The 23925-nt window shown below is 45.8% G+C and overlaps 3 protein-coding genes across 6 annotated transcripts in view; 1 reads left to right on the forward strand and 2 right to left on the reverse strand.

Moving 5' to 3' along the window:
• LOC135896327 (CYFIP-related Rac1 interactor B) overlaps positions 1-16036 on the reverse strand; it is a 40213-nt gene extending 24177 nt beyond the window's left edge. Inside the window, exons 1-5 of one of the 2 annotated variants that reach the window (XM_065424695.1) lie at positions 15894-16036; positions 5999-6075; positions 3846-3967; positions 3164-3269; positions 1471-1607 (exon numbers count right to left, since the gene is read on the reverse strand). In XM_065424695.1, coding sequence (XP_065280767.1) covers positions 1471-1607; positions 3164-3269; positions 3846-3967; positions 5999-6068 — 435 coding nt within the window. In that variant the 5' untranslated portion in view covers positions 6069-6075; positions 15894-16036. Of the gene's footprint in view, positions 1-1470; positions 1608-3163; positions 3270-3845; positions 3968-5998; positions 6076-14359; positions 14947-15893 lie in introns of those variants that run through there. The other variant, XM_065424694.2, reaches the window with a different exon arrangement.
• A 206-nt stretch (positions 16037-16242) lies between these two features.
• LOC135896325 (uncharacterized) lies at positions 16243-21509 on the forward strand. 2 transcript variants are annotated; one of them, XM_065424689.1, is made up of 4 exons: positions 16243-16354; positions 16425-16496; positions 16715-20439; positions 21296-21509. In XM_065424689.1, the coding sequence occupies exons 3-4, from the start codon at positions 16734-16736 to the stop codon at positions 21385-21387; spliced, it is 3798 nt and encodes a 1265-aa protein (XP_065280761.1). In that variant the 5' UTR covers positions 16243-16354; positions 16425-16496; positions 16715-16733; the 3' UTR covers positions 21388-21509. The 2 variants fall into 2 exon arrangements, with proteins under 2 accessions (XP_065280761.1, XP_065280763.1); XM_065424691.1 differs by having other exon boundaries at positions 16244-16354; positions 16469-16496.
• A 408-nt stretch (positions 21510-21917) lies between these two features.
• Positions 21918-23925, reverse strand: part of LOC135896319 (musculin-like) — a 56829-nt gene continuing 54821 nt past the window's right edge. For both annotated transcript variants that reach the window (XM_070540040.1, XM_065424684.1), the window contains one exon: positions 21918-23925. This exon is cut by the window's right edge and continues 1002 nt beyond it. The gene's annotated coding sequence lies outside the window, so the exon portion shown is untranslated.

The raw sequence follows: 23925 nt of genomic DNA on the forward strand, positions 1-23925 counted from the left end.
AAACGCTGCCGGATAGAAGTTATTTTCATTTAAGTACAATCAATTGCTTTGACAGTGGTTAAATTCAGACGTGTAGTTAGCACAGCTGTAACACTAGGGGGGACTCCCTCCTAGGTAGTGTTTTGTCCTACGCAGAAATGGCATCTGCAGACTTGTCTGCTGTCATTCCAAGCTACATTTTTAAGCAAAAGAAATGAATAAGGAGTGCGGTAAATGTGCATGAATTCTAATTAAGGAAATGGCTCCACTTAAAGATGTCAGCGAGCGTACCGCATACAAGCAGATGTTAGAGGGATCAAGAGATGGGACCACCAGCTCAGGTTACATGCCGGCCGAGCACTCCTGAACCCACTGCTTTCGCTGCCTTCACAACTTTCCTCCTCTATCTCGAAATGTCTTGAGGATGCAGCCCTTTGTGGTCTTGAAACGAATATGAAACATATCTTCTACCGCTGCTATCACAACAGCTGATATTGCTGCACAGTCTTTGCAGAGACTGCTGCCGCTTAAGCCGCAGTGCTCGCTGCTAGCCGATGACAAGGCGTGGAAGGGCACCTTTAAGATGTGTTCGCCCTCCTGATTAAGTCGAAGAAGCCTGTAGCCTCCCCAATGCTCCACAGAAATAAAAAATTAAATTATTGGGCTTAACGTGCCAAAACCACTTTCTGATTATGAGGCACGACATAGTGGAGGACTCCGGAAATTTCGACCACCTGGGGTTCTTTAGCGTGCACCTAAATCGAAGTACATACACGGGTGTTTTCGCATTTCGCGCTCCACAGAACTACTGAAACAGTGTATATTCCAGTGTATACAGCAAGTATTTTCTTTTTCTCCTGCAAGAGTACCCTTCCCCAATTGTGCGAGCAATGAGAGAAGGCCAACTCCAGACTTGAGGCAATACTTCAAAGCAGGTTTTCCTACACGCCTAAGATAACATGTGATGCAGCACAGTGCAATGGCAGCCAAGAAGAGATGTTGGCAAGGGGTGCCAACTTGTCCATTAAGCTTCAGGAAAGCATTAACAATTTACATGAATCCATCCTGCTAGTATTGACATCATTTCTGTTTCTTTGAGCTCTCGGCTGTGATTATTGTAATGCTGTGTAATGCCGCACTGTCAGCCCCAAAAGTCCATGGGACTTGAGATTTGTGAACAAATTGAATTTTTCATAAGCCTGTGCACATATTCTCAAATTGAAAGTTTCAGTCTGTTGTAGCTTTTGCAACCTATCCAGTGATCCATTTAATTAGAAGCACAAAGCCTCAACAGAATGAAATTCACTCTAGTCGTGGAACACATGTCCAGTAAACCTTTGTGGCTGGGTGTACCTTACTTTTCAGACATCAAGAGGTACAGCAGGGTCTCACTTTCAAGCAAATCTGGCATTTGGAGGAGGAGTAAAGTGACAGGACCCCCGGCAGAGAAGCTTGGACGGGAAGCTGAGAGATTTAAAACACCTTGTTTACCTTGAGGTCGTCAAATTTGAGTACGAAGTCCAAGATCTCCGCGAACTGCTTCACAAGGGCCTGTTGCGTTTCCAGGTGTTCGCGAGGGGTCCGCGGACCCGAACATAGCTCCCACAGGATGCGCGGCACAACTTCCTCTGAAGACAAGAGTGAAGAAGAGAAGAGGGCAAGACTGCTTGTCAGATGTTGTAAAAACTTGCATGTCAAAATGACAAAAGTCCCACGTAGAACAAAATGCACAGCCAAAATAGGCCTAGCACTAGGGTGAAATGACCAATATAGGAGCAATATGACTATTCTTGGATTGACTTTGGCCTTGATTTTTGTGTTGCTGTAAGATTTTTGAAAATAAAATTTCTACTTTCAAACAAGAAGCGCAGAAGTCTCTTAACCGTCAATGACATATTTGCTTGAAAGAAGTGATATGCCAACTTATGTTTCCTATATTAAATTGCTCCACAGTAATTCAGCAAAGTACGACCGGATGCATTTCGAGAATTAGGTTTGGTCTCTCTATGCATGTCTATTTTTACTCTGTTCCAAGCACAAAAAGACTGCATATTAACTTTTTACTTCCATTTGCCATTCAACGAGTTTAGGTGTTCTGGTGCTTACTGTATGAATATTTTATCACTGTGGCCTGCTAAGTTTTGCAACTACTGTGGGTGCTTATATTTTGAGCTTCCTATACTTGGTTAACTCCAGTATTACATTTCATGTTGCACAATCTTATGCGCACGCATATGATATATATGTGTATTGCAGGTTGTAACTACATTGTGTGCACATCTGTAAAGGTGGCTGAGACTGTCAGGCACAATTTAGTGTTTAGACTGAAGCTCCTCTCAATGTTCTCTGAGGAACTAATGCTCGTATAATGCAAATGTTCCATTAGCTTGATGGTATTCCTTTATCATCATCCACCATTCGTGAAAGGTAGGTCGTGGTTACAATGTAAACGTCAAACCTCTCAGACCACTGAAAATCCTAAGAACCGCAATAGAATCGTTGCATACTGCATTACCCCGACGTAAGTAAACTTCAACTGTTCAGAAACAGTACCTATCCTCTGTTAGGTACACTGTCTTGTTGAAGGCTAAATGTGAACAACTCAATAGACCAGTCAGTTTTGTAATAGTATACTAGAAATTTAACCCTTTCTAGTCCAAATTTTTTAAATGAAGTGAAAATTTTGCATTCCGCATCTGAATGACGAAAGTCAGAGAAAAATAAAGAACAAATCCCCACTGCAGGTTTTGGCAATGAATCAAAGGTTTTTCTCATAAAGTGTCAAAAACTCAAAGGGCTGTAAGCAGCATGCGAGTATTCAGGCTTCTTAATTCACAATCATAGTGGCGTGCAATATTTATTTGAAGACCATTTTTGTGCCACCGAAGCCAAGCATGTGCATTATGCAGCAGGCTCCAAAAATAGGGCACAGAGGCACAAGCTCCGATGCGATGCATGGTCACTTGTGGAATTTCAGAGATCTTTGGCATGACATCGATGAATTATGTCATCAGCATTGTTTCCGTTCACCTTTCTGAAAATTTGTCAGAAGTTGTTTTTCTTGGTATCAGATATTTTCCATAAAACATTACATGCCTACAGGAATCCTTGCCACAGAAAGTGTTAATGATAACAGCCTTGAGCAATAGCAACGCAAACTAGGCCATTAATTGCAAGTACTCACCTAGACTTTGTGAGAAGATGTAGAACTGCTTCAGCTTGGAGACAAGGGGCAGCACGGCCTCCCAGGCTTTCATCTGACGGGCTTCACTTCTTGGGTTGGCTATAGCCTGCGCAACGAATGTTGGTAACCAATGCAATGTGTCACACTAGCAAAAGTCAGACTTGAGCAGCTTGATCGGCTCAAAACTTGTTTGCAAAGAGAGCAGGGACAAGATCATACAAGGATCTCGCTTTCAGAACATTTCCTTGAGCTCTTGAGCCTGCACCACACTTTCGTCAGCGGTCGTCTACTTGGCAGGGTGGGAGCTTCCCACATCCCCTAATCTGTGATGTAGGAGGCTTGCAAAGGCTGATTGCCCCTCTGCGATGGAACAAAGGACTGTTGGTTAGGACTTTGAGAGCTACCCCAATCAAATAAAGTGATATGTTAGCCAGACGTTTCACAGCTTGTTTGGGTCCTTTGTCAGAAGTTACTCTTTGGAGGTGGTGGTGTGCAACCTTTAAAATGTCCCTCACAAAAATGGGGTGGAAGTGCAGCATTACTGTCTTTTTAGAGGGTCTCAGCTTTTAATAAAACATATACCACTTGTAACTGAAGTTCATATCCTGTCCTGATGACTTCGTTATAACGAGCGTTTACTGTAAGCAGTGTGCAGTGGCTGGAGGCAGTGATCAGTGCTCACCTCCCTGATTTCGCTGCCCGCGCCTTTGTACGTTTGCAGTTCCAAGAGTATGTCCCGCGAGTGTTGCAGCACATCATGCACTACGTAGTACGTCTCCTCTTCGGATTCTGAAGGCTCAGCATCTGGAATGACGAAAGGAAGCCACCGGTACAGTTGTTTGCAACCCAGTTGACACATAATTTGGTCACAGCTAGAGAAGCAAATGTGGAGACTTTTGCACACTTTATTTGCAAGCCAAACATTGATGGTATGTTTTCTAGCACTCTGTGGTCCTTCCCACGTCCCCGGCAGATCCACCCCATCCTTTACTTGTCCATACAAGCAATTTCACCTCCCAGGCTAAATGTCTGAACATGAAAAATACTGTGTTTAATTTGTTATAATGCACATTTTCTTTCAGGAAAAGATTATTTAAAAAATGATGTGTGTTAGAAATGAGCACAAAGCCGAAAATGCAATAATGGCAAGCTGTTGTCAGCATTCAAGATTGCTGTAATCCAAACCAATCCACTCATTACCAGCAGCTTTAGTAGCAGCTACACTGTATCTACTATAAGCTTGTTAGGCTGCCATAGTCTGCAAGGCATAGAAGAAATGCAGTAATTTAAATGCCATAGACAGCACCGAACATGAGATGCTGTGGGCTGATAGTGATAAGGAGTCTTTTGAGAGCGATGACTGATTTCTGGTCAAATGTTGATCAGGTGCAATAAATGTGTCACCATTTGGGAACAAAGTGTAATTGCTCTCTTACAATGAAAATCCCATAAGTGAACAGTGAAGGCCATTACATTTTTCTCCTTTCCAGCCATGAAAATCAGGTGTGCATAACAAAGGGTGCATTAGAATTGAATAAATACAGTACCTTGTAGTATGCATAAAACTGCCCCCGACTGCACTAAAAGAGGAGGCCTGCCAGCTGAACAACATATCTGATGAACAATAAAATCTTGTCTGTCCTCTTGAGATATAATTCAGTGGCAATTTAGCGGCAAGTGTGAGAGAAACATGTCAGCATCATGTTGTACCTGTTTGAGGTCCCCGATCCACAACTTAAACTGTGTTCACCACATTGCAAAGTGCTGTCTAGGAACTTGACACACATCCTGCCTCTTCGAGGAGCTAAGTGCAACTAATGGTGGTCTGGAGCAGACCACCATCAGTAGTACCACATATATGTACACATATGCATGCACGCACGGACACACGCACACACACACACACGCACGCACACCCACACACACACACACACACACACACACACACACACACACACACACTCTTCAAAGCTCTCGCATCCCCTCTCTTCCTCTACCATGTGACTGGCCTTCCCACACTTCACACACATTCTTTTTTCACTTTGATACACCTAACGCTAACGCATCAAAAGCTTTCAAATAGACAGCTGCTCTGTGTTCTCATTTGTTTTACGTTCTTTGCGATCCTCAAAGCAACACTAATAGCAATACTGGCTAGCTTTTCTGATGAGTGGCTAACAGCAGTCAAGCTAGAGCGATAGGTCATGGTCCTCAAAGCTTATACGCATTTCTGCTGCACCAAGAGGCGATTTAGTCGTGGAGAGAATTGCAACTGAAGACATCGCATCTTCCGACAGTACGTAATTTTCTCACAAAGGCTCAGTGCCCAGTAAAAGTGATGCTTAAGAGGTTCTTGTGAGCGTCAGTTTACCTCAACTTTATGTTTGCCGTTCGTGTCGTTTTAAAACTGAAGAGAGTGACAAGGTGCATAAAATGCATATCCTGAACAATTTCAACACAAAACTTAATATAAGCACTTGCAAGGTCACCAACATTGCACCAAAACAAACTCTTGCCAAAAGAACAGGCCTTCAGCTTGCAACCACCACAAGATTAAACCTTTGTTTAGAGCTATCAAGGGTGCCGATGTGAGATTTTGATATGGCCTGCAATTCAAAGAAATTGTTAGCAAGGGCCGCTGAATGTAGTGCCTACAATATAGTGCTTCAGTATTGACATGTCATTCTGTCTAGCGACAAACTAGGTTCTTTCTGTGGCAAAACTTTTCGGTCGTTCTAATGACAAGATGTTCTGCGGTGTGTGCAAATTTATTTGCAGATTAAACTATATCACGCTGGATTTCTCCGCTGGTGGATGCTGTGTTGCATAACTTACTTTCGAAGTCAACAAAGACGTCATACTTCGGGGCATCATCCCTCGACAGCAAGCGCAGGAGGTTGCCCATTTCACATCTGTAAAAAAAGCGCAGATAAATGTGAGAGGGGTAAAGCTTGTCTACATTTACAAAAACATTTTTGTTATGATACCACACAAGGGACAAGGCATCTGTGACGCTGTAACGATGACAAAGCAGACTTGGTTCCACTGCTGCTGTTACAAGCTTAAGGTGAGGTTACAGCTGAAATTTCCGAAGATTCACAAAACTGCATTTTGGAAGTTATTTTTATCTGAAAAGACATTTAATTCCCCCTTCCGTAACTATGGAAATCAAGGGTTTTGTAATCCCAGAAAAGAGAAATAAATTTAGCTTCAGTTACTACTTTAGAGGAAGCTTTCACTCGGGGCGAGCTCCGATTTCCCTATTCAAATACACGTAAAATGTAGAAATGCTTTTTTGAGCCAACAGGAAGACTGATTTGAATGAAATTTTTTTTCCGTTTGAGAGAAAGTAAAATTCTGATGACTCTTGGAAGCAGATATACAATTAATGGCTTGGGAATAAATAATTCCTGAAAATTTATGCTCGAAAAATTTGAAGCATGAAGTTTGCAAGTCTATAAATGCACCGAAAGCAGATATCACAGTTCTGTAAACTGCATCTGTTGTAGAGCAGCTAAACTGGACAAATGGGATATATGAATTTACAGCTTACATGCGTTTGTAACACAGTTTACATGGGTTTTGCAAAAGTGCAGCTCACAAATTAGTGTTATATCTCAGGGCGGTGTATGACACATCAATATTGTCAGATTTAGATGTGATATAAAATGTAGAGTACAGAATTTTGATATTTTTCACATTTCTCACTGCTGACACCTCCAGAATTTTCTGGGGCAGGGGGAGGCTAAGCCCGGCAATGCCTCAGCGTACTTGCTCCCTCCCCCCCCCCCCCCCCAACACTCCTAACATATCATTACTAGAGCTTTTTCACTAACATCATTTGAGGTTTCTTTTGGCTTACCTCGACCTTTTCTCTTAACATTTTATTGTGGTTAATAGCTTACTACATCATTGTTGGCGCTGACATGCATGGCTTTTAATTCAGACTTTCGCTTTATTTCTGCAAATCCTGACAATAGGAGGACAAGAGCATTAGAAGCACCAGCGGCGACTGCCTCATCCGTATTTTCTCACTTCAAAAATTACCATTGCAAACAATGCACCTACACAACATACATAATTAAATGTATACAAATGACAAATTTCATTATATTTTTGAAAGAGAAGGAGATAGCCAATTAATTATTTCTAAAGGTATGGATAGCCTATGCCTAGAGAATGAACATGTTGCTGTATGTTCACCTCACTTCAAATTGCTTTGCGTTTTTTTTTTTTTTACCCTGAAAAAACGCTACAGACTTCGGTGGCTTCTTTGGCAGAGACTCATCAATGGCGTGTGAAATGCACATGAATGATGTATGTCTCAGATTTGCTTCTCTTTCCAGTAAACAATGCTAATTACTCATGAAAAAAAAAGCCATTTATATTACTTTATAACATTAGGGATGGAAACATTGTCACTTGCATGCAGAGGTCATAAATGTATAAAGCGTGTCCCAATGCACTATCATTCACCAAGATTTAAAGAAGAGCAATGCATTACTCGAACAAACTAGTGCATATTGTTTCCAGTACAGTGGAGTAGCTGCCAGTAATTTTTTCGTTACTGAGGTTTAATTACGTCATTGTAACAAATTATCTAACTTGAGATGTACTATCCTAATTATCAAAGTGTCAATGAGGCATTTGCAGGCACATCCAAGGGATATCTAATTACGGTATTTTGAGTGGCATACTAATTGCCTGCCAGTTTTTTCCGAATGATAAACAAACCCTCCAAATACGAAGGGTACGACATGACTCCACTCCCACAGGCATCCTGTATAATTCACACAGTAACCGAAATGAGGCCAGGCGGGATTCGCTTGAAGTCAGAATCAACAGCAGTCATGCGCAGCAGCGCTTATACTCGGACCAACAGAAAAAGAAACAAAAAAGACAGTGAAAGGGGCTGCAGTTAAGCTGGAAGGACGAAGCCGTATCAGTGATAGCCAAGTATACAATTACACGAAGGAAGATTACACCACCGAGAAATGCCAGATTCTTGGTGGTGCGAGAGGACTCGGGGTATGAAACATCTGTCCTATACGAGGTCTTGTAAATTCTCAGATTCTCCGAGAAGTGACACACTTACATATATATATATATATATATATATATATATATGACACACACACACACACACACACACACACACACACACACACGGGGTTCCAAAAGTTGGTTGCCCCCCCTCCCCTTCAAAGAAAACTTTCCACCTATGACTGCTGATTTGCAGCATTGTGAACATTGTAGTTGTTTCTTTCGCTTTTCAATTTTCAAAATTTGTTATGAAGAAAGATGGCCTAAATAAAGCGTCTGCTTTCTACGGTTCCTATATTTTCACTTCCTTCTTCATGCAGCAAACCTCATCAAAATCTGTGCAGTAGTTCCTGAGAAAAACAAGTTCTCTGTTCCCATGTATTTAGGCAGGAGCTCCCAAAGCTAAAGGTTCTTAAGTTTTTGCAAACACTTCCCTTTCCTGCACTCCAAGAAGTTAATCAGCAGAATCCAGCTACTTTTGTGGCTCTGAAATGAATATTTGGACGGCAGTGCAAAGAACAGATGCAGCAGCAGGGACTATGAAACATGGTGCTGAAGTCAACTAATCTACATACACACACAAACCTGGTTAAAATCCTGCATGCATAAGGATATGACATAAATAAAAACAAAGATGACAAGGTATCAAGAATTCAAAGGTTTTGGTCAAGAAATCGAACTCAGTCAAACAGTGAAAGAGAATGACTTGTGAAATAATTCCATAAGCATTCTGAATAATGGAAAACCGAAATTGGAGGAAAATCCAACTTGCTGCCTGTGTCGACTGAATGTGGCCTCTGCTAATTGAGCTATAGCAATGGCTGGGCGCTTACAGTTTCTTGAGCGTTTATGCATGCATTTATAACTTAGCCCTCATGGTGCTAGCCAACACCACTCGTGAACATGGCAGAAAATGCTCATTGGATTTCTAGCACTCCCTGCAAATGTTAGGAGGGCAAGTTCACTTCCCCGGAACATCGCAGATGGACAGAGAAAGTGCCAGTACGCACAAGTGTTGAAGTGATGTTCAGGGTGCCACTAACAATGTGCAAGCTAGAGGGTTCAACAAAAAATGTGAAACCTGCTGAAAGCACTGTCAAAACAAAGGATGCTGATGATATGGGCAGTGACAAAGTTCTACAGCCAACATTGAAGCCATAAGCAACTTGCCATCACTTCCCGGGTCAAATCTGCACGGTTATGAATGAAGGTATGCAAAATGAACCTGTAGACTGATAACGCATGCAAGTTGCCTGTAAAGCCTGCATGCAAAAATCTCTCTGCCTCCACCAACCAATGCTTCATTCCAATCTGAACAAAACTCCATTTAGCAAAGCAATTCTCACTGCCTGATGGCTTTTGCAAATCACGAACGAGCTTGTGGAAACAGGTTACCAAGGTAACCACACTATTCCTGTCTTAGCAGACCATAACTTTAGAGTAAGAACTTTGGAGTCAAATCAACAGAATTCACTTCAGGAACTGCACTAGAACATATGTAGTGGTCAAAAGGAATAATTTGCCCATATAAAGAGGCAACAATGGCCAACATTTTCACTGTATCCAGAATATCACTGTATGCTGTTATCCAGAATAAATTAATTTTGTAAGGAAACAATGTTATCAAAATTAAACTGCAGTCACAGAACATTACTAGCACAATACATCTCATGTCAGTTGTATGCCATATAAATATATAGTTGTCACTGATTTTTATGCATTTCCCCCATTTCAACCTAACAATTACCCACTGCTTTAGTTTCTGGGTACTTAAAAAGCAGGATAGCAGATGATATAAAACCTAACGTCTTATATAAACTCAGAGCAGAAGTGATCACTGCTAGCACACCTTTACGATGACTTGCGAGTAGCAAAAAATGATAGAGGTATGCATTGAAATTCTGCAATTAGTATGCATGCTACAGAAGAATCTACACCAGATAAAAGGATTAAAATTACCACTACTTATAAGTAGGTGTAACAAAACAAATTGCACAAAGATATGGCAAGTAGTTCTCCCAGTGCATGTAATCGACTGATGAAACAAAGCCAAAGTTGAAAGCCTCCAAGGGAGCCACAAGTTGTACACAACATACCTAAAACAGCAGTGACAAGTGAGAGTTGTCATATGTATCCAGAGGGAAGTGCGGTTACCATACACACCACAACTAACAGACTGCAGGCAGCCAATGCTGAACCATACACAAGCTACTCTCAGCTAGGCCAGAAGAAATCGTACGAAGCATCAGCAGCGGAGCAACATTCATTCCTCTTGCAGAGACTCAAATGATTGAGAGCGTAGAGATGCCATGACCCCAAAACATGAGCAGCTAGCGTGACAGCCCCCAGGAAAGTAAAAAAAAATACAAGGAAGACCCTGTCGTACAGCCACTCCCCTCCTATGTCTCCCTCTGCTGTTCTGCTCTGGCTCCTCGGGGGTCACGCATCATTTGACAAGGGAACAGGTCGGGGGTCTCCGAAGGGGGACATCTCCCTTGCAAATGAAGCCTTGGCATTCAGCCAGAGTCAAGGCTTCCAGCCTTCCGGCCCACGTTTGCGATAAAGATGTACGCTGTCATCGTTGATGCGTACGCGTGTTGCTATAAATACGTGTCAGGCAAGATGAACTTGCACTCTGTAATGACGAGCGGCTAGCTATCTACCGAAGCGAAGTGTGCCTGTGTCGCAGTGAAAGTGAATGCCTGCAGAAGCGTTAAAAAAAAAGGAATGCCCTACGAGCCTCAGCCTAGAACTTCAGTCACTGCACTGTCACTACAAATAGTAAATTGAGGCAATGAAAAAGCATTTGTATGAGAGCTTGTTGAATGGCTTCATGATAGGCAAACAGCCAAATCTCGTCATGACAATGCACTGCATTATCGTTTCATGTCTTTTTGCGATGTTCCGCCATAATGAGGTCTGCTTGTACCATGATAAACAGATGCAAGAACCTTCTTTCTTTAGCAGTCTGTGAAAGCTATAAATGATTGCGACCACTTCGCAGCACCCATAGAGTTTCTAAATAAATACCCTAGAGGGAAATGTGGCGCTAGTGTCTATGGGGGTTCTAATGAGCGTTGCCTCAACCTACATGGGAATGATGGGAAGTACAGGCTTCGGATTGACTTCGGTCTTTAGACTAGTGGCGTTTGCTTCTGGCGCAGTAAACAAAGCTATACTCAAATATTATCGCTTAAAATCTAATTCTATTTTTGCAGTATGTTATGTAATGTACAACACGCTACCTAAACTTTGTATGAATTTGACATGGAAGCATGGTTTACTATGGTTTGTCACCAGGACACACCAGGGTATCCATACTTGTGCGATTCTGTTCCCAATTTAACGCCAAAGAATAATTATTTATTCATTTTTGCAACAGCAAAACAACCGTGCATGTACTTATATAAAAATACTCACCAAGTATTTCTGGAAATAAAAATGTATTGTGACAAAGCGTTGCGCCCTTGAGCGGAATGCTAAAAGTGTCGTCTGCTACGACGCCTGCTCGCTGCAAACGCGAGACTTTTCTCGCAGACGACAGGCACTTGCGAACTCTCTTGCTCTTTCGAAAAGGTTGCGTCGGCTGTCACGATTGCTGAACGTCTTCAAGTACTTTTAAGCACATCTGCTGCAGTGCTAGCTAGGACGCTAGTGGCCTCCTACGAGTATGCTTCATCATATTTTATATTGGCGTACCGCTTCCGAAGCGTTACAGCGTGGCTTTGCGGGTACCCATTGTGCGACACTATACTACAGCTCGGAAGCAGCTATCTTTCCTACCACAAGTAAGTTTGTGTTCTCAAAGTCCTAAAACACGCATGTCAATGAGCACATAAACGAGCACATTATGAAGCCCTCAATAAAATTTGATTTTCAAGCCACTAGAAGTACAACTGTATATGTCTTGTATCAGTAGTGCCTTCTTTGTCCTATTTTGAAGTTTCATAAAGAACGTAACGCTACAGTGTCAACCTAACACACTTAACCAACCAAGGTCCAAACGCTCAAAACATGTTCTTTCAACGTTTATGATGCCGCCGCTTTCTCGTCACGGCTTCGACGCCACACCGCGACACAAGCATCGTCCCAGTCGCTGGCCCAGCGCGCTATCGCCACTCCGAGCAACATAACAAAGGCAGAGAGCTTTGCGTTGCACTGTCCCACTGCAGGTTATAGCAATTGCGCTTGGAGCGAAACCAAAACTGCCAAAAAAATACTTGTAGACTAGTTCACCAGTCAATAGAATGCCAATCCGAAGCCTGTACTTCCCATCATTCCCATGATGGTTGAACGATCGCAGCGCCAGATTTGCCTCTAGGTATACTAATATGAAACTCTATGGCAGCACCTGTTGCTATCATGCATGTCGGACAGCTACAAGTGACCACAAGTTCCTTAATGTTCTGGAGGTTGCATAGGTGACTCACATCAGCAGACGCATCAGGCATCATACCTGCACAAGAACATTCCGCCTCCTCTGCCGGAAAAAAATTGCCAGCGCAGATTCGAATCTTCAGTCAGACGTAGGCATCACAGGATGTCCCAACTGGCACGAAATTTCTTTCCAACTTTGGCCGACTGGATAGAACGGTCTTGTTGAAGAACACACGCACGAGTGCACAGCAGGTTTTTGGCTTAGTGGCAGCACACACACAAACTATGAAAGCAACCACGAGGTAATGACAGGTGTTTCAGCAGCATCGGCGGGGCTGCTCGAAGCCAACTCTGCGCAGGCACTGAAATTGCATTCCCCGACACGATCGAATTCGTATTCCACCACAAGGTGGTAAAAACGCTCGCACGCACGGGCACCACAGATGGAAACGTAGTCGGCGAGGACTCTGGGCGGGTTCTGAAAGAGCAGTGGCGTGCTTTCTTCCAAGATCGCTCGCACAAAAGAGGCAGTGCGGGGAGGGGGTGGGGGGGCTCACGCAAAAATTAACGCAGGCATAAAAGGGCATACCCCCTTCCTGCTATTTGCGCTCCCCCGGAAGCCAGTGGCAAAGCGCCAGTTTTTTCTTTTTTTTTTTCGCTCGTGCGCCGCCGCCCGCCGATGTCGTTCACCTCACCTCTCGAAGCAAGAAATCACAGAAACGGCAGGCAACTCCACAGCACGGCTTTTTTTTTTTGCCGCCGGCTACACACAAACACAAGCAGCGGGCTGTGCTCGCGTATGGTGCAATTCCTACAAGGTCGAGCGCGATTTAGGGCTGGATAAAGAATGGGCGTCGGTGGTATCGCGAGCCACGCGCCACGCCGAGATGGAAGCCTTCGCGGCATTAGCGAGGCAATTTGGAGCGAGTCCTTAAAAGACGACAGAAAAAAAAAAAGAAAACCGCATACAGCACGATGGTAACACGTGATCAGTCGCGTTGCACAAAGAAATCCTTCGATTTCGGTAGATTCGCTCGCGACGCGGATCGAGTGAAGTTACGAGCAGAAACTGAGCAAATTATCTGACTCACTCTTCGCGTCTTGGCTGCGCGGACTGCAATGAAGTACAGCGTGACTGCTCGGCGGTCAAGAGCCACAAATTCCTGGCGTCCAGTGACATGGTCGACGTGGGAGAGTGATTAGGTCATTCCGAAACTGATATGTCGCACAAATTTCTCGGGCATTGCGTAACGCAAGCGCTATCCAGCAGCTTGCGGGCACTGCGAAAAGTTGGCAACGGAAAGGAAACGCCTACGTGCCCAACGTTTGGTAAACTTTTGACGCTCCCCCTTCAACGCGCACTTAAGAGGAGCTCTGTCGCTTGCAAAAGACGAAAACAGACCTCGCTGCGGTTACGAAGAAAAATCTAAATACGCTTACGTCGCACTGGCGAAGGAAACCCTTGAAGTAGAAGCAGGGGCGACCGTCCGCGTCGATCGAGGTGACGCGCGCGCACACGTGTAGTACGAGCGACTGGCTGCTGCAGGTCGTAACACCACGCACTCGGCCGTGACTTGCTGGGTGCAAAGCAACGGGACCCACGCAGCGTAGTACACAAGCACACCAAGCGCGAGACAAGACTAAAAGAAGCGCACGAACCAGCTACTCCCGCAGGCGTCGCTCTTCATATAGCTCGCTTGAATGCAAGCAGACGACGCTGAAAGCACGGCGGCGTTGTTACAGTAACGCGGCTCCGGAGCCAGAATAGCGACTCACCGCATGCCAGACCGAGTGTGACGACCACGCAGGGCCGGTGGAGCGGCGCTCGGAGTGAGAGAGAAGTAGAACTTGATGACAAAAACAAACCGCGCACAATAGGAAGATGAGAGACGCGTGAACTGGCGGAGAGAAAAAAAAGGTGCCTCTGCTGACTAGGCGCTCGCGGTGACCGCGTTTTCTGTCCTTTCAGGAGAGTTACGCTTTTTTGCACCAACGTTGCGTCGACGGCCGTCCCCGGATGAAAGAAATCTAAAGCAGGTCTGGCGACAAAAAAGTAATAGACACGGCGGAGAGACAAAAGAGCGCTTCCCTCGTCCGCGGGACAAAGACAAGGCAGAGAGCTGCGAGTGTGTGTACTACGTAATGAGTGAGAAGAGCTTGCGCGGCAACTCAGCACCGTAGTACGCCCCGCGCTTCCATACCTCGACCGGAAACACCTGCTGCTCGCGAGGAGAGCGAGCACGATGGGAGAAGACGAGGAGGAAAGAAAAATAAAAGCATTGCACGAAAAAAGAACTAGACACTGCTTGAGAAACGCGGCTTCGGCACACGAGGTCTGCGGCAGCGCCTGCCGTCGGCCGCCTCCCTACTGGCCGCGCCAAACAAGCGTCGAACGCTGTCCGACCGACTGACTAGTTTTTCCCGCATAGAGGTTTCTTTATCGAAGTGCGCCGGACAGACGAAAAAAAAAAGAATGGGGGCCGGTGGAGGGCTACGTGAGCGGAATAGAGTTCGGAAAAAGTTGTTTTGGAATGTCGCCACAACGGGGCCGGAATAAAACGCGCTCGTGACCCTGAGGCGCAGGTAAAGCCGCGAGGTGCGAGCGGACTGGCCCAGTGGTTTTGGTGGGGAGAATGAAGCGAGAAACGAGCGGTGAAAGGTGCCGCAGATGTGTTTCCCTCCAACCACCGCCGAACCGCAGCGATCCCGCCCCTTCCTCGCCATCTGGTTCGTCGAAAAACAAAAAAATATGCCGTGGCGAGCTCGCGCGCGCTCGTCAGATAAACGAAACGAGCTGCTTTTCGTCGAACCAGCCGGGAAGGAAGCGAGGAGTGGTGTTGACCCTTTTTTGCTTGTTTACGAGACAACGGCTTTCCAACCTGCTAAAAGTCGGCGAGGTGCATATGCAGGGCAGGGATGCGTGTTTTTCTTGGACGGCCAAAAAGATGCAACACAGTCTAGTCTAAGGATAGCTCCCATTCAATGGACAAGCGCGTTTGTTTAGTTTTCGACATATAGGTCGGGGTTGCTCTCTCTTTTCTTTTTCGACCGCGTAGTACATTCTCAAGGGCCCTACATGGCTAGCAGAGCGTACCGGACATTCCCTACGGCACTATGTGCCATCCGGTAGCACGAGGAAGTCTACAAAGAGCGTTACAAGAAGCAGGAAAACACAAATAAAAGTCCCTGTCGAATCGGAAAGCACGCTCGCGCGGTCGGCAACATCATCTCGGATGTGGACGAGTTTTGAGCGCGTTGCTTTCTCACTTGTGGCCCCCGAAATATGGGAAGCGTAAACGGTTTTACTCACAATTCGTAGCTGGCTCTCCCTACAACTTGTGAAGGCTTCGGAAATCGTTGCGCGACTAGAAGGAAACATTATCAGCGACGGCGCGCGATGCTCTGCCGACAACCACCGCCCGCTGCCATTTGGGAGGAAGTGGGGCACCGCCACCGACGCTAGTTTCCGGTTTAGGACCAGAAGATTCTCGACGTAGTTGCGCACGAAACTAACATTCGTTAGAAAGCTCAAATAAAACATGTCAGAATGTACACCAAATTAATTTGAGGCCACAAATATTATTGTTATTATTAGGTTGATACTACACGTTGCAAAACATTTCACTAATGTACTCGAGCAGACGACTTGCAGTAGATATTGCGTTTCGCTGTGCGCCTCGGAACCATCCACTTCAAGCGTCGGAAAGTTATCTAAAATTCGTTGTTATCACAAAGTAACACTGTTGAACATCACAACAAGCTATTGAAGAGGTGAGTTCCCTTTTGAAAAGTGACACTGCTTTGCCCAGTGACTTAGAGTCTTGTTCTTTCTTGAGCGCAGTGAACCTTCAGGTCCGCTTACTCTCTCTTTGCACAACTCTTCAGGAAAACACGACGTGGGCATATTGTTACTGTGAGTACAATTACAATATTTTTAGACTTCGTTTCATGCAAAAATGGGTTATGACATTTATCGTGTTTAAGTTGTAGAAGCACGTAGCCGATATTTAGCAGATGGTCACTTGTGGCTGGCTAGAAAATAAACGAGCTATCATTGTGATGTCATTATTTGCGTTAGACCGCGGCGCGACGTCATTGATCACAGCAGCGCAAACAACGTTTGTCTCGCAGGCACACCGCGATAGCTGGCATGCAGCGAGAACTGCAACCCGAAACCGAAACTGAACGGGCCCCCGCGCAGCAAGGCGCCACTTTTGAACTGGGAGACGACGGGACCCGCCTCGCCTCTCAAGAGAAAGAACGTCAAGGCCAACGGCGCGTCGGCGCTCAAAACGCCTCGCCGCCCGTCTGCGGCCGTTCAATTGAAGAAGCCAATTGCACTTCGTTGCCCTTTCGCTTGGATGCGACGTCGTTCTTCTTCGCACGACGCCAGCTCGCGACAATGCGGCCAGCTCCGGTCTTAACCGACGCTTCTGCGAACTTCCCGTCAGCACTGGCGCTAGCGGTTGGTGGCGGGAACGAGCAAGCGGCCAGCCCTTCTTCGAAAGCCACCTCTGCCGCGTTTCTAGAACTTTCAGGGACGGGTGAATCAGCTTCTCGGTATCAGGCAGAAGACGCCTTCGTGCTACCTGATAAGGATCCTAGCGGCTGGGTCACCGTTAATCACCAATGTGTTGAAGATTCGAGTAAACACAGCTCTACGGACGATTCAGCTTCGCGGTATCGCGATGAAGAGGTTATTCCTAACCTGCCCGTTGAGGATCCCACAGCATCAGTCGTCGCCCGCGACGACTTTGCCATAAAGGTCATCGAGCGTGACTTGCTAAACGAAGGCAGTGTTTCCGAGCTTGACTCAAACCCGAATATACAACCGAGGTGCCTCGTCAGTGAGGTGCGGTCAATCTCGAGCGCTGCGACAAGGGACCCAAAAGTACAAACGATGAACACTCTTGGTCGGCTTGAACGCCATTTTGAGCTGTTAGAAGGAATCCCAGTCGGGTTGCTAAAATCGTTGGACTCCGGAAGAGAGGGGAACACGATCGCGGGAAAGTGCGCAGTAGCGCATAGTTCCGGAACAAGGGTTAGTTCCGCGAACACACAAGTCTCCGAATACTCGTGTGAAGGAGCACTTTCGCGGGCTCACAACAAAGGTTTCCTGAAACCAGAGTCGAAGAACGCAAGAGTCGTACGACTTTTCGATCTGAGGGGCACCCTCGCTATGATCAAAATAGCCCGCAGCAATGTCGCGGAGGAAGTGCTCGTCCTCAGCGGCGTTACAGCGAGGTGGAATGGAGACAGCATGTTCGACTTCGACTCGACACCCAAAGCACGCGACGTCTTCACACTCGCAGGACTTCCACCGCAGTCAATGGAACCTCCCCAATGGGTAGACGTCAGCAGGGATGTGGCTCGCGGTATGGTCGTTTCCATGGGTGACAAAGGGGTCACTACTGGACCTACGAACGCCTTGTTCGAGAAAGAACTGATTCCTCTTTTTCCGGAAGGGGAATACCAGGATGACTTCGGTCAACTGCTCGACCTCGTCCAGGCTTCGTCATGCAATGGTGAAACAGGAAACCAAGAGCTTCCCCATTTACTGCCGTTGGAATTTCCGAGAATCGGATACCACGCAGCTGCGGACTTGGCATTTAGAGCTCCCGGTGGCATCCGCGGTTGTCACCAGCCACCTGTGCTCGCAGCACCGTTGCAACGTATGAAGACACTAGGAGCCGTGTCCAGGTGCCTGCTGCAAATCTTCGACTACCCAAAGAGCTCGTCACCGAATGTTTTGAACAATGAGGCGACGGTGGCGACCTCCCATCCGACAGGTGAACTTACACCACTGCACGTCGAAAGGAATTGCTTTGGCCTCAACCCGGACGCCACGGTCCCCGATGGTGACAAATTCATGGAATCCGACGACGAGGCTGGCGGAAGGTCCTCTTGCGAAGGAGTTTGCGAGGTTCCGACCTCTGCCCCGACTGTCCCGACGAAGCGTACAGAGATTACGAAGAATGCGACAAACTTTGCGACGGACAACACTGTGATTCCTTCCGGTGAAGCTGCGTTCGCTCCACCGGAAGTCGCTCTGCCAAGGGTTGACTCTGGCAATGAACACTTCAACATGAACTTCAACGATCCCGAAGGTGCTCGTTGCGACACTTCGAGCTCACCCGCTGTTGCGTTGTCACGGATGAACAACACGAGTGCGCTTGCAAGCGCAGGTCCATGCTCGGAGTGCTACGATTTAAAGGCTGGAAACCACGTATCCTCTGCAAACGCACAGATGAAGACCGAAGACAGCTCTCGAGTGGAAGAAGGAGAAGAAACGCTCGCTCTCTCCCAATCAGGAGGAGAGAGCCACTCGTCAGGTCCTGTCTTCAGGACCCAGAACAGTGACAAAAGTGAATCGGTGCCTTGCACGCAGTGCCACCTCAGCGATGTGGAAGACCAAGAGCGCAGCTTCTACGAGGACGGGGACGCGACGCCCGACGTGCTCCACTCGACGACGCACGACAAGACAGGCTTGCCGGAACCGGCCGGAGGTTTCGAGCACACAGACGAACAACGAGGCCACTACTACGGCCTGGCTCCTCCCACAAACGCGGAAATCGAAGAACTGCGGAACCAGATTCGACTGTTGGTGCAAAACCACGCCCTGCGCGCGAGCACGCCCCCAGTACGCGCTGACCGCCGAACGGGCTCTGCATCGAGCTGCAGCCCTACGACAGACGAAGAGAGCTTCGAAGAGGACAGCGAAGACGACGACAGTTCGCGCACTCTGTACACGACCAGCGAGTCGGAGCTGTCCGAGTACGAGGACGACCTGTTGTCCTGCTATTCCGGTTGCTCCGATGGCTCGTCGTCTTCGGGCGCTTCGTGTGCTTCGGACCCGCTCGACGGACTGACCGAGTACAGTCGTCGCGAAATGGCACACGCTGAAGACGCGGAGTCAAAGGACGGACTGTTCACTCCCACTGACTCAGCCGCGTCGTCACTGTGCAGAAAGAGGAAAAGGAATTTTCCGCCAAGTTCGGAATCGCCAACGGAAGATCCCCTTGCGGAAATCAAGAAGCCTCGGTTTTTCCAGCTGCAAAGCGTGGGACGTCCCAACCTGCGCACAGAAGGGGAGTCGGACGACTTTCGTATAGCAAGAAACGTTACAGTGGAAGCTGAAGACACCAGTAGTGCAATAGCGTCCGTGGACAACGGTACTTTCCACAGAGCGGTACTGTCACTGCACAGCTATTGTAAATATAGCCCGAACAGACAAAGTAGCTTTCGTCCCGAAGAAGGTCCGGACGAGCGATCCCCTAACTGCTCGAGTGACGATGACGATGCGATGGAAGAACCGTCAGTGGAGCCTGCAGCGAACGTCGGCTGCATTGAGCCGCGGACCCATGATGGGTCACCCAGCACTGGCGCTCCTAGCGAGGCAGTGGCAAAATTAGTGGATTATCCTCAACTGACTCCACCTGAGGAAGAGGGTAGTGGCGTTAACACTACACCTGGGCAATACTTACGCGAGGACACCCAAGGGCGTCCTCTTGCGGACGAACGGGGAAACAGCGGAACGCCCCGTAACCGCAGTGAGGCCGAGGCAGGGGCCTACAAGAAGGTCATGGAAGTGTATTTCGACGAAAACTCCAGGCACTTCCTCGTCCTCCCGGCGTCTCAGGAATGTCTCATTTTCGAGAACAGCGAGAACATCCCTCCTGAAGAAGATTCCAAAACCAAGTCGGCTTCACCGGGAAGGATCAGTTGTGAACCGCAGGTCGAACTGTGCAAGATCCAAGCTTTGAACGAGGAAGAGGCGTCTTGCAAAAGCGTCGCTTCCGGCGTCGCGAGCACGCCCGATGAAAAACGGAAGAATCCGACGGAGGCCGAGCGTGAAGGTAACAAAGCACTGACGTCTTGGCTTGGATTAACGTGTTCTGGCTTTTGTATGTGCAATGCGCTCCTTGTCTTGTGGAACTTCATCCTACGGCATTCTCGTGAGAACTAACTAACTAACTAACTAACTAACTAACTAACTAACTAACTAACTAACTAACTAACTAACTAACTAACTAACTAACTAACTAACTAACTAACTAACTAACTAACTAACTAACTAACTAACTAACTAACTAACTAACTAACTAACTAACTAACTAACTAACTAACTAACTAACTAACTAACTAAATAACTAACTAACTAACTAACTAATGAACGAAAGAACGAACTAGTTAGCTCACTATGAAAGACAGGCTCTTTATTGAAAACTGGAGATGTTTGCTCGGTGACACGCCTAGCATGCTTGCCGAGATGAAAGCAATGAGAACTAACCTGCTTGAAATAGTTAGCAAGCTGAACAGGCCGACCGCTTGAGCGGCCCAGCCACTTAGTTGAACAAATTAAGTCTCTACCAAACCCGAATATCTAAGTCGTTTATCAGCAAACTTATTGTCCAGCCGACGAGCAGCAAAGACTATGAACAGGTCGAAAAGCGTAGTAGTACGCTCTTCCAAGCGATGGTGATGAAATGCACTGACAAAAACAGTAGAAAACGTACTGGATACCCGCGGTAAAGGAAGCGAACATGTTTATCTATTGGAACGGGCATCGACAAACAGCTCTATTGACACAAGAAAAATACTAATGACACAAGAAAAATACTAACAGTTTGTAGATCTTCGAATAGAAGCGATGGAGTTATGTAAATTAGAGTGACACGGTGCTTCTTTTTTTATCTCTTTTTGTCATTCAAGGTCCAAGGAGGAAGATCCGCAGAATCGGACTCCCCAAGGGCTACAAGGGTCGAGCTTTGCATCCCAACTGGAGATCAAATGTCGACCAGTGATGCGAAGTTGTCATCTGCAGTTCTTTTACGATATCAATTTCTTTGTTCACTTTGTTCCATTCGCAAGTAGTTCCTTTTGCAATGTATTCCGTTAAATAAACACTGCTTTCTGTGTTCCCGAATGAGGTGCACGCCGGATTCGGTTTGTATTTTCCTGACACGAACGTGTGGCATTTTTAAAGCTCGAATTGTTGAGCTCTTCGTATACGCGCAAACGCGACTAACGAAACTAAGTGTGCTTCTCTGCAGAGCAGCGAAGCTTTGCGGCGAAGACAGCTTGACAAAGCCACAAATGGGCAATTTTTCGCCTTCCTATAGCGAGACCTCCAAAGTGGCATGCTTACGTTTCATAAAAAAGACAGATACGGCACGAACATACTATGCAAGATAATTACCAGGCACTTAGCTTTAAAATGAAAAAAAAAATTGTCGTTGAAAATGCTCTGTCTCAGTACCCGAACGCTTACGGTGAAGCTTATAAAACAGGAGAGTCGATAATGAAGTGAGACGAATGGCGAAGTAATAAATAACCATATATTTATTGCAACTATTAGGCATTGACATTCACATAAATACATCCCAGATGGTCACGCTCGCCATTTGGAAACAGATAATCGATGCTACAAAAGCATCGATGTATGTAACAGAAAATATGCCGACGGCAACATTTTGCAAAACTTGACGACGAATGTCGTAGTTTGGCTGTTACAGATCAACTTCGTTCTGCACATACACTGAATGAGCATACAGTACTATATTTATGCATAGATAATGACGCCTGCAGGGAATACAACCACGTGAGACAGTGTGTGGTAGGTGTTTGCTTGTGGCGTCTCTACTGGATAAAGAGGTTAGCTTTTGGAAAAAGCGTACGCTAGAGGCATCTACGCACCAAGTTAGTTTTACAGTGGTCAACGAATAGTATCGGCTGGAGCGCGTATGAGCCAAAGACGAAGCCATTTCGAAATGCAGAGCCACTGTGACCGTTAAATTGGAGTTCCTGATGTATAAAACTCTTTATTTACGACGGGATAATTACGTTTATCAGTATCAAGGAGGCGGAAATAATTATTAGCAGATAAGAACAGTGCGAGCTAACTATTACTTATACGCGAGAACGCACATGAAATGATGTCGACGAAATTACTGTGTTACGTCAAAGCATTTAACGCTGACGTAATACAGCATGAAAACAATTCTTTTCTTCCTTGAACAAAAAACTGGCACTTTTTCCCGACGTTTTGCAAATTGACATGTTTTAGGCATGGGCATTTAGAACACTGTAATTGCTAGATCCTGTACAAAAAATTCTTACCGATGTAATTTAATATGAGCTAGGAAATCCCCAGTGTGTAAGGAAATCGCCACAAGAGCCTTCTGCAAGGCACACTGCGAGGTGGGAAGTTGACAACCATGAGTGATAATAAAATAAATACTGGATAAATTATTCAGTTAAATACATCTATACAGACAATTCATGCTGGCGTTTCATGCATACGACTGGTCAGACTATGAACAAGCACTGAAAAGGCATCCCATTTTTTTCAAGATTCACGAATAATCCTGCTTGCAATTTATAGCAGGCGTGTATCTCATATTAGTGCGCGCGTTTGACTAAAAAAGAAAATTAAATCGTTTTAAAATGATACTGCATTCTGTGGAGACTGTCTTTATGTTTATTTGGCGGAGAAATATTGATTACTAGCATAGTTAATAAGCGCCACTGCTTTTCTTTCTTTCTTTCTTTCTTTCTTTCTTTCTTTCTTTCTTTCTTTCTTTCTTTCTTTCTTTTGAACTTCGCGCTCGAATTACAGCGCCGGCATGTCAGTGTCATGGCATGGATTCCAAAGTAAGTGTTCTTTTTTTCCGTTCCCGTTGGGAGAAAATTCCCAAATTTCCAAGGAGAGCTTCTTATTCTTTTAAAATGCAATGCAATTTGCTTTTGTTTTGTTTTGTTTATCGACAAAGTGGCAATTAGTTCTTAGGGGTCTCTATCCAAATGCATGACGTCATAGAAAGAAAGTGCGGGAACTTCAACATCCTCTCCACACCTTTCTTTCGCTTCTGTGCATTTTCTGGTTTACCAAGTGCCTTGCTTGCGGCAAGGCTGCCATAGTTTGTATCCCAAATGTCTATGCTGCGAATGTACTCAACCTGAAATCGGGGCTAACTCCAATTTCCGTATCCAAATGCATGAGAAGTGTATATTTCTCTCACTGGGAAAAAGTCGAACCAATATCCGAACTAAATTTGCGACGGTTAAGCAAGAAGGCTAAATTATTCGGACCCTGAAGCAAAATATTTATATAAAACCACGCAGTAAAAAAAAAATACCGTAAATTGGTAAGCTTCAGAAATTGAAACACAAAGTTCAGAAATCCGTAACTGGGAATAAACAAAACGGATAACGCAGTTGTGTAAACTGCACCTGCTAGACCCTCTGAAGCGGGAAGGTATTTGGTATACGATTGCACAGATTGCGTGAAACTAATGCAATGCTTACGAGTACTTTGAAGAATACTACTCCCAAATTAGCGG

This window comes from Dermacentor albipictus, chromosome 6, assembly GCF_038994185.2.
Source record: "Dermacentor albipictus isolate Rhodes 1998 colony chromosome 6, USDA_Dalb.pri_finalv2, whole genome shotgun sequence".
In the NCBI taxonomy this organism is placed as follows: Eukaryota; Metazoa; Arthropoda; class Arachnida; order Ixodida; family Ixodidae; genus Dermacentor; species Dermacentor albipictus.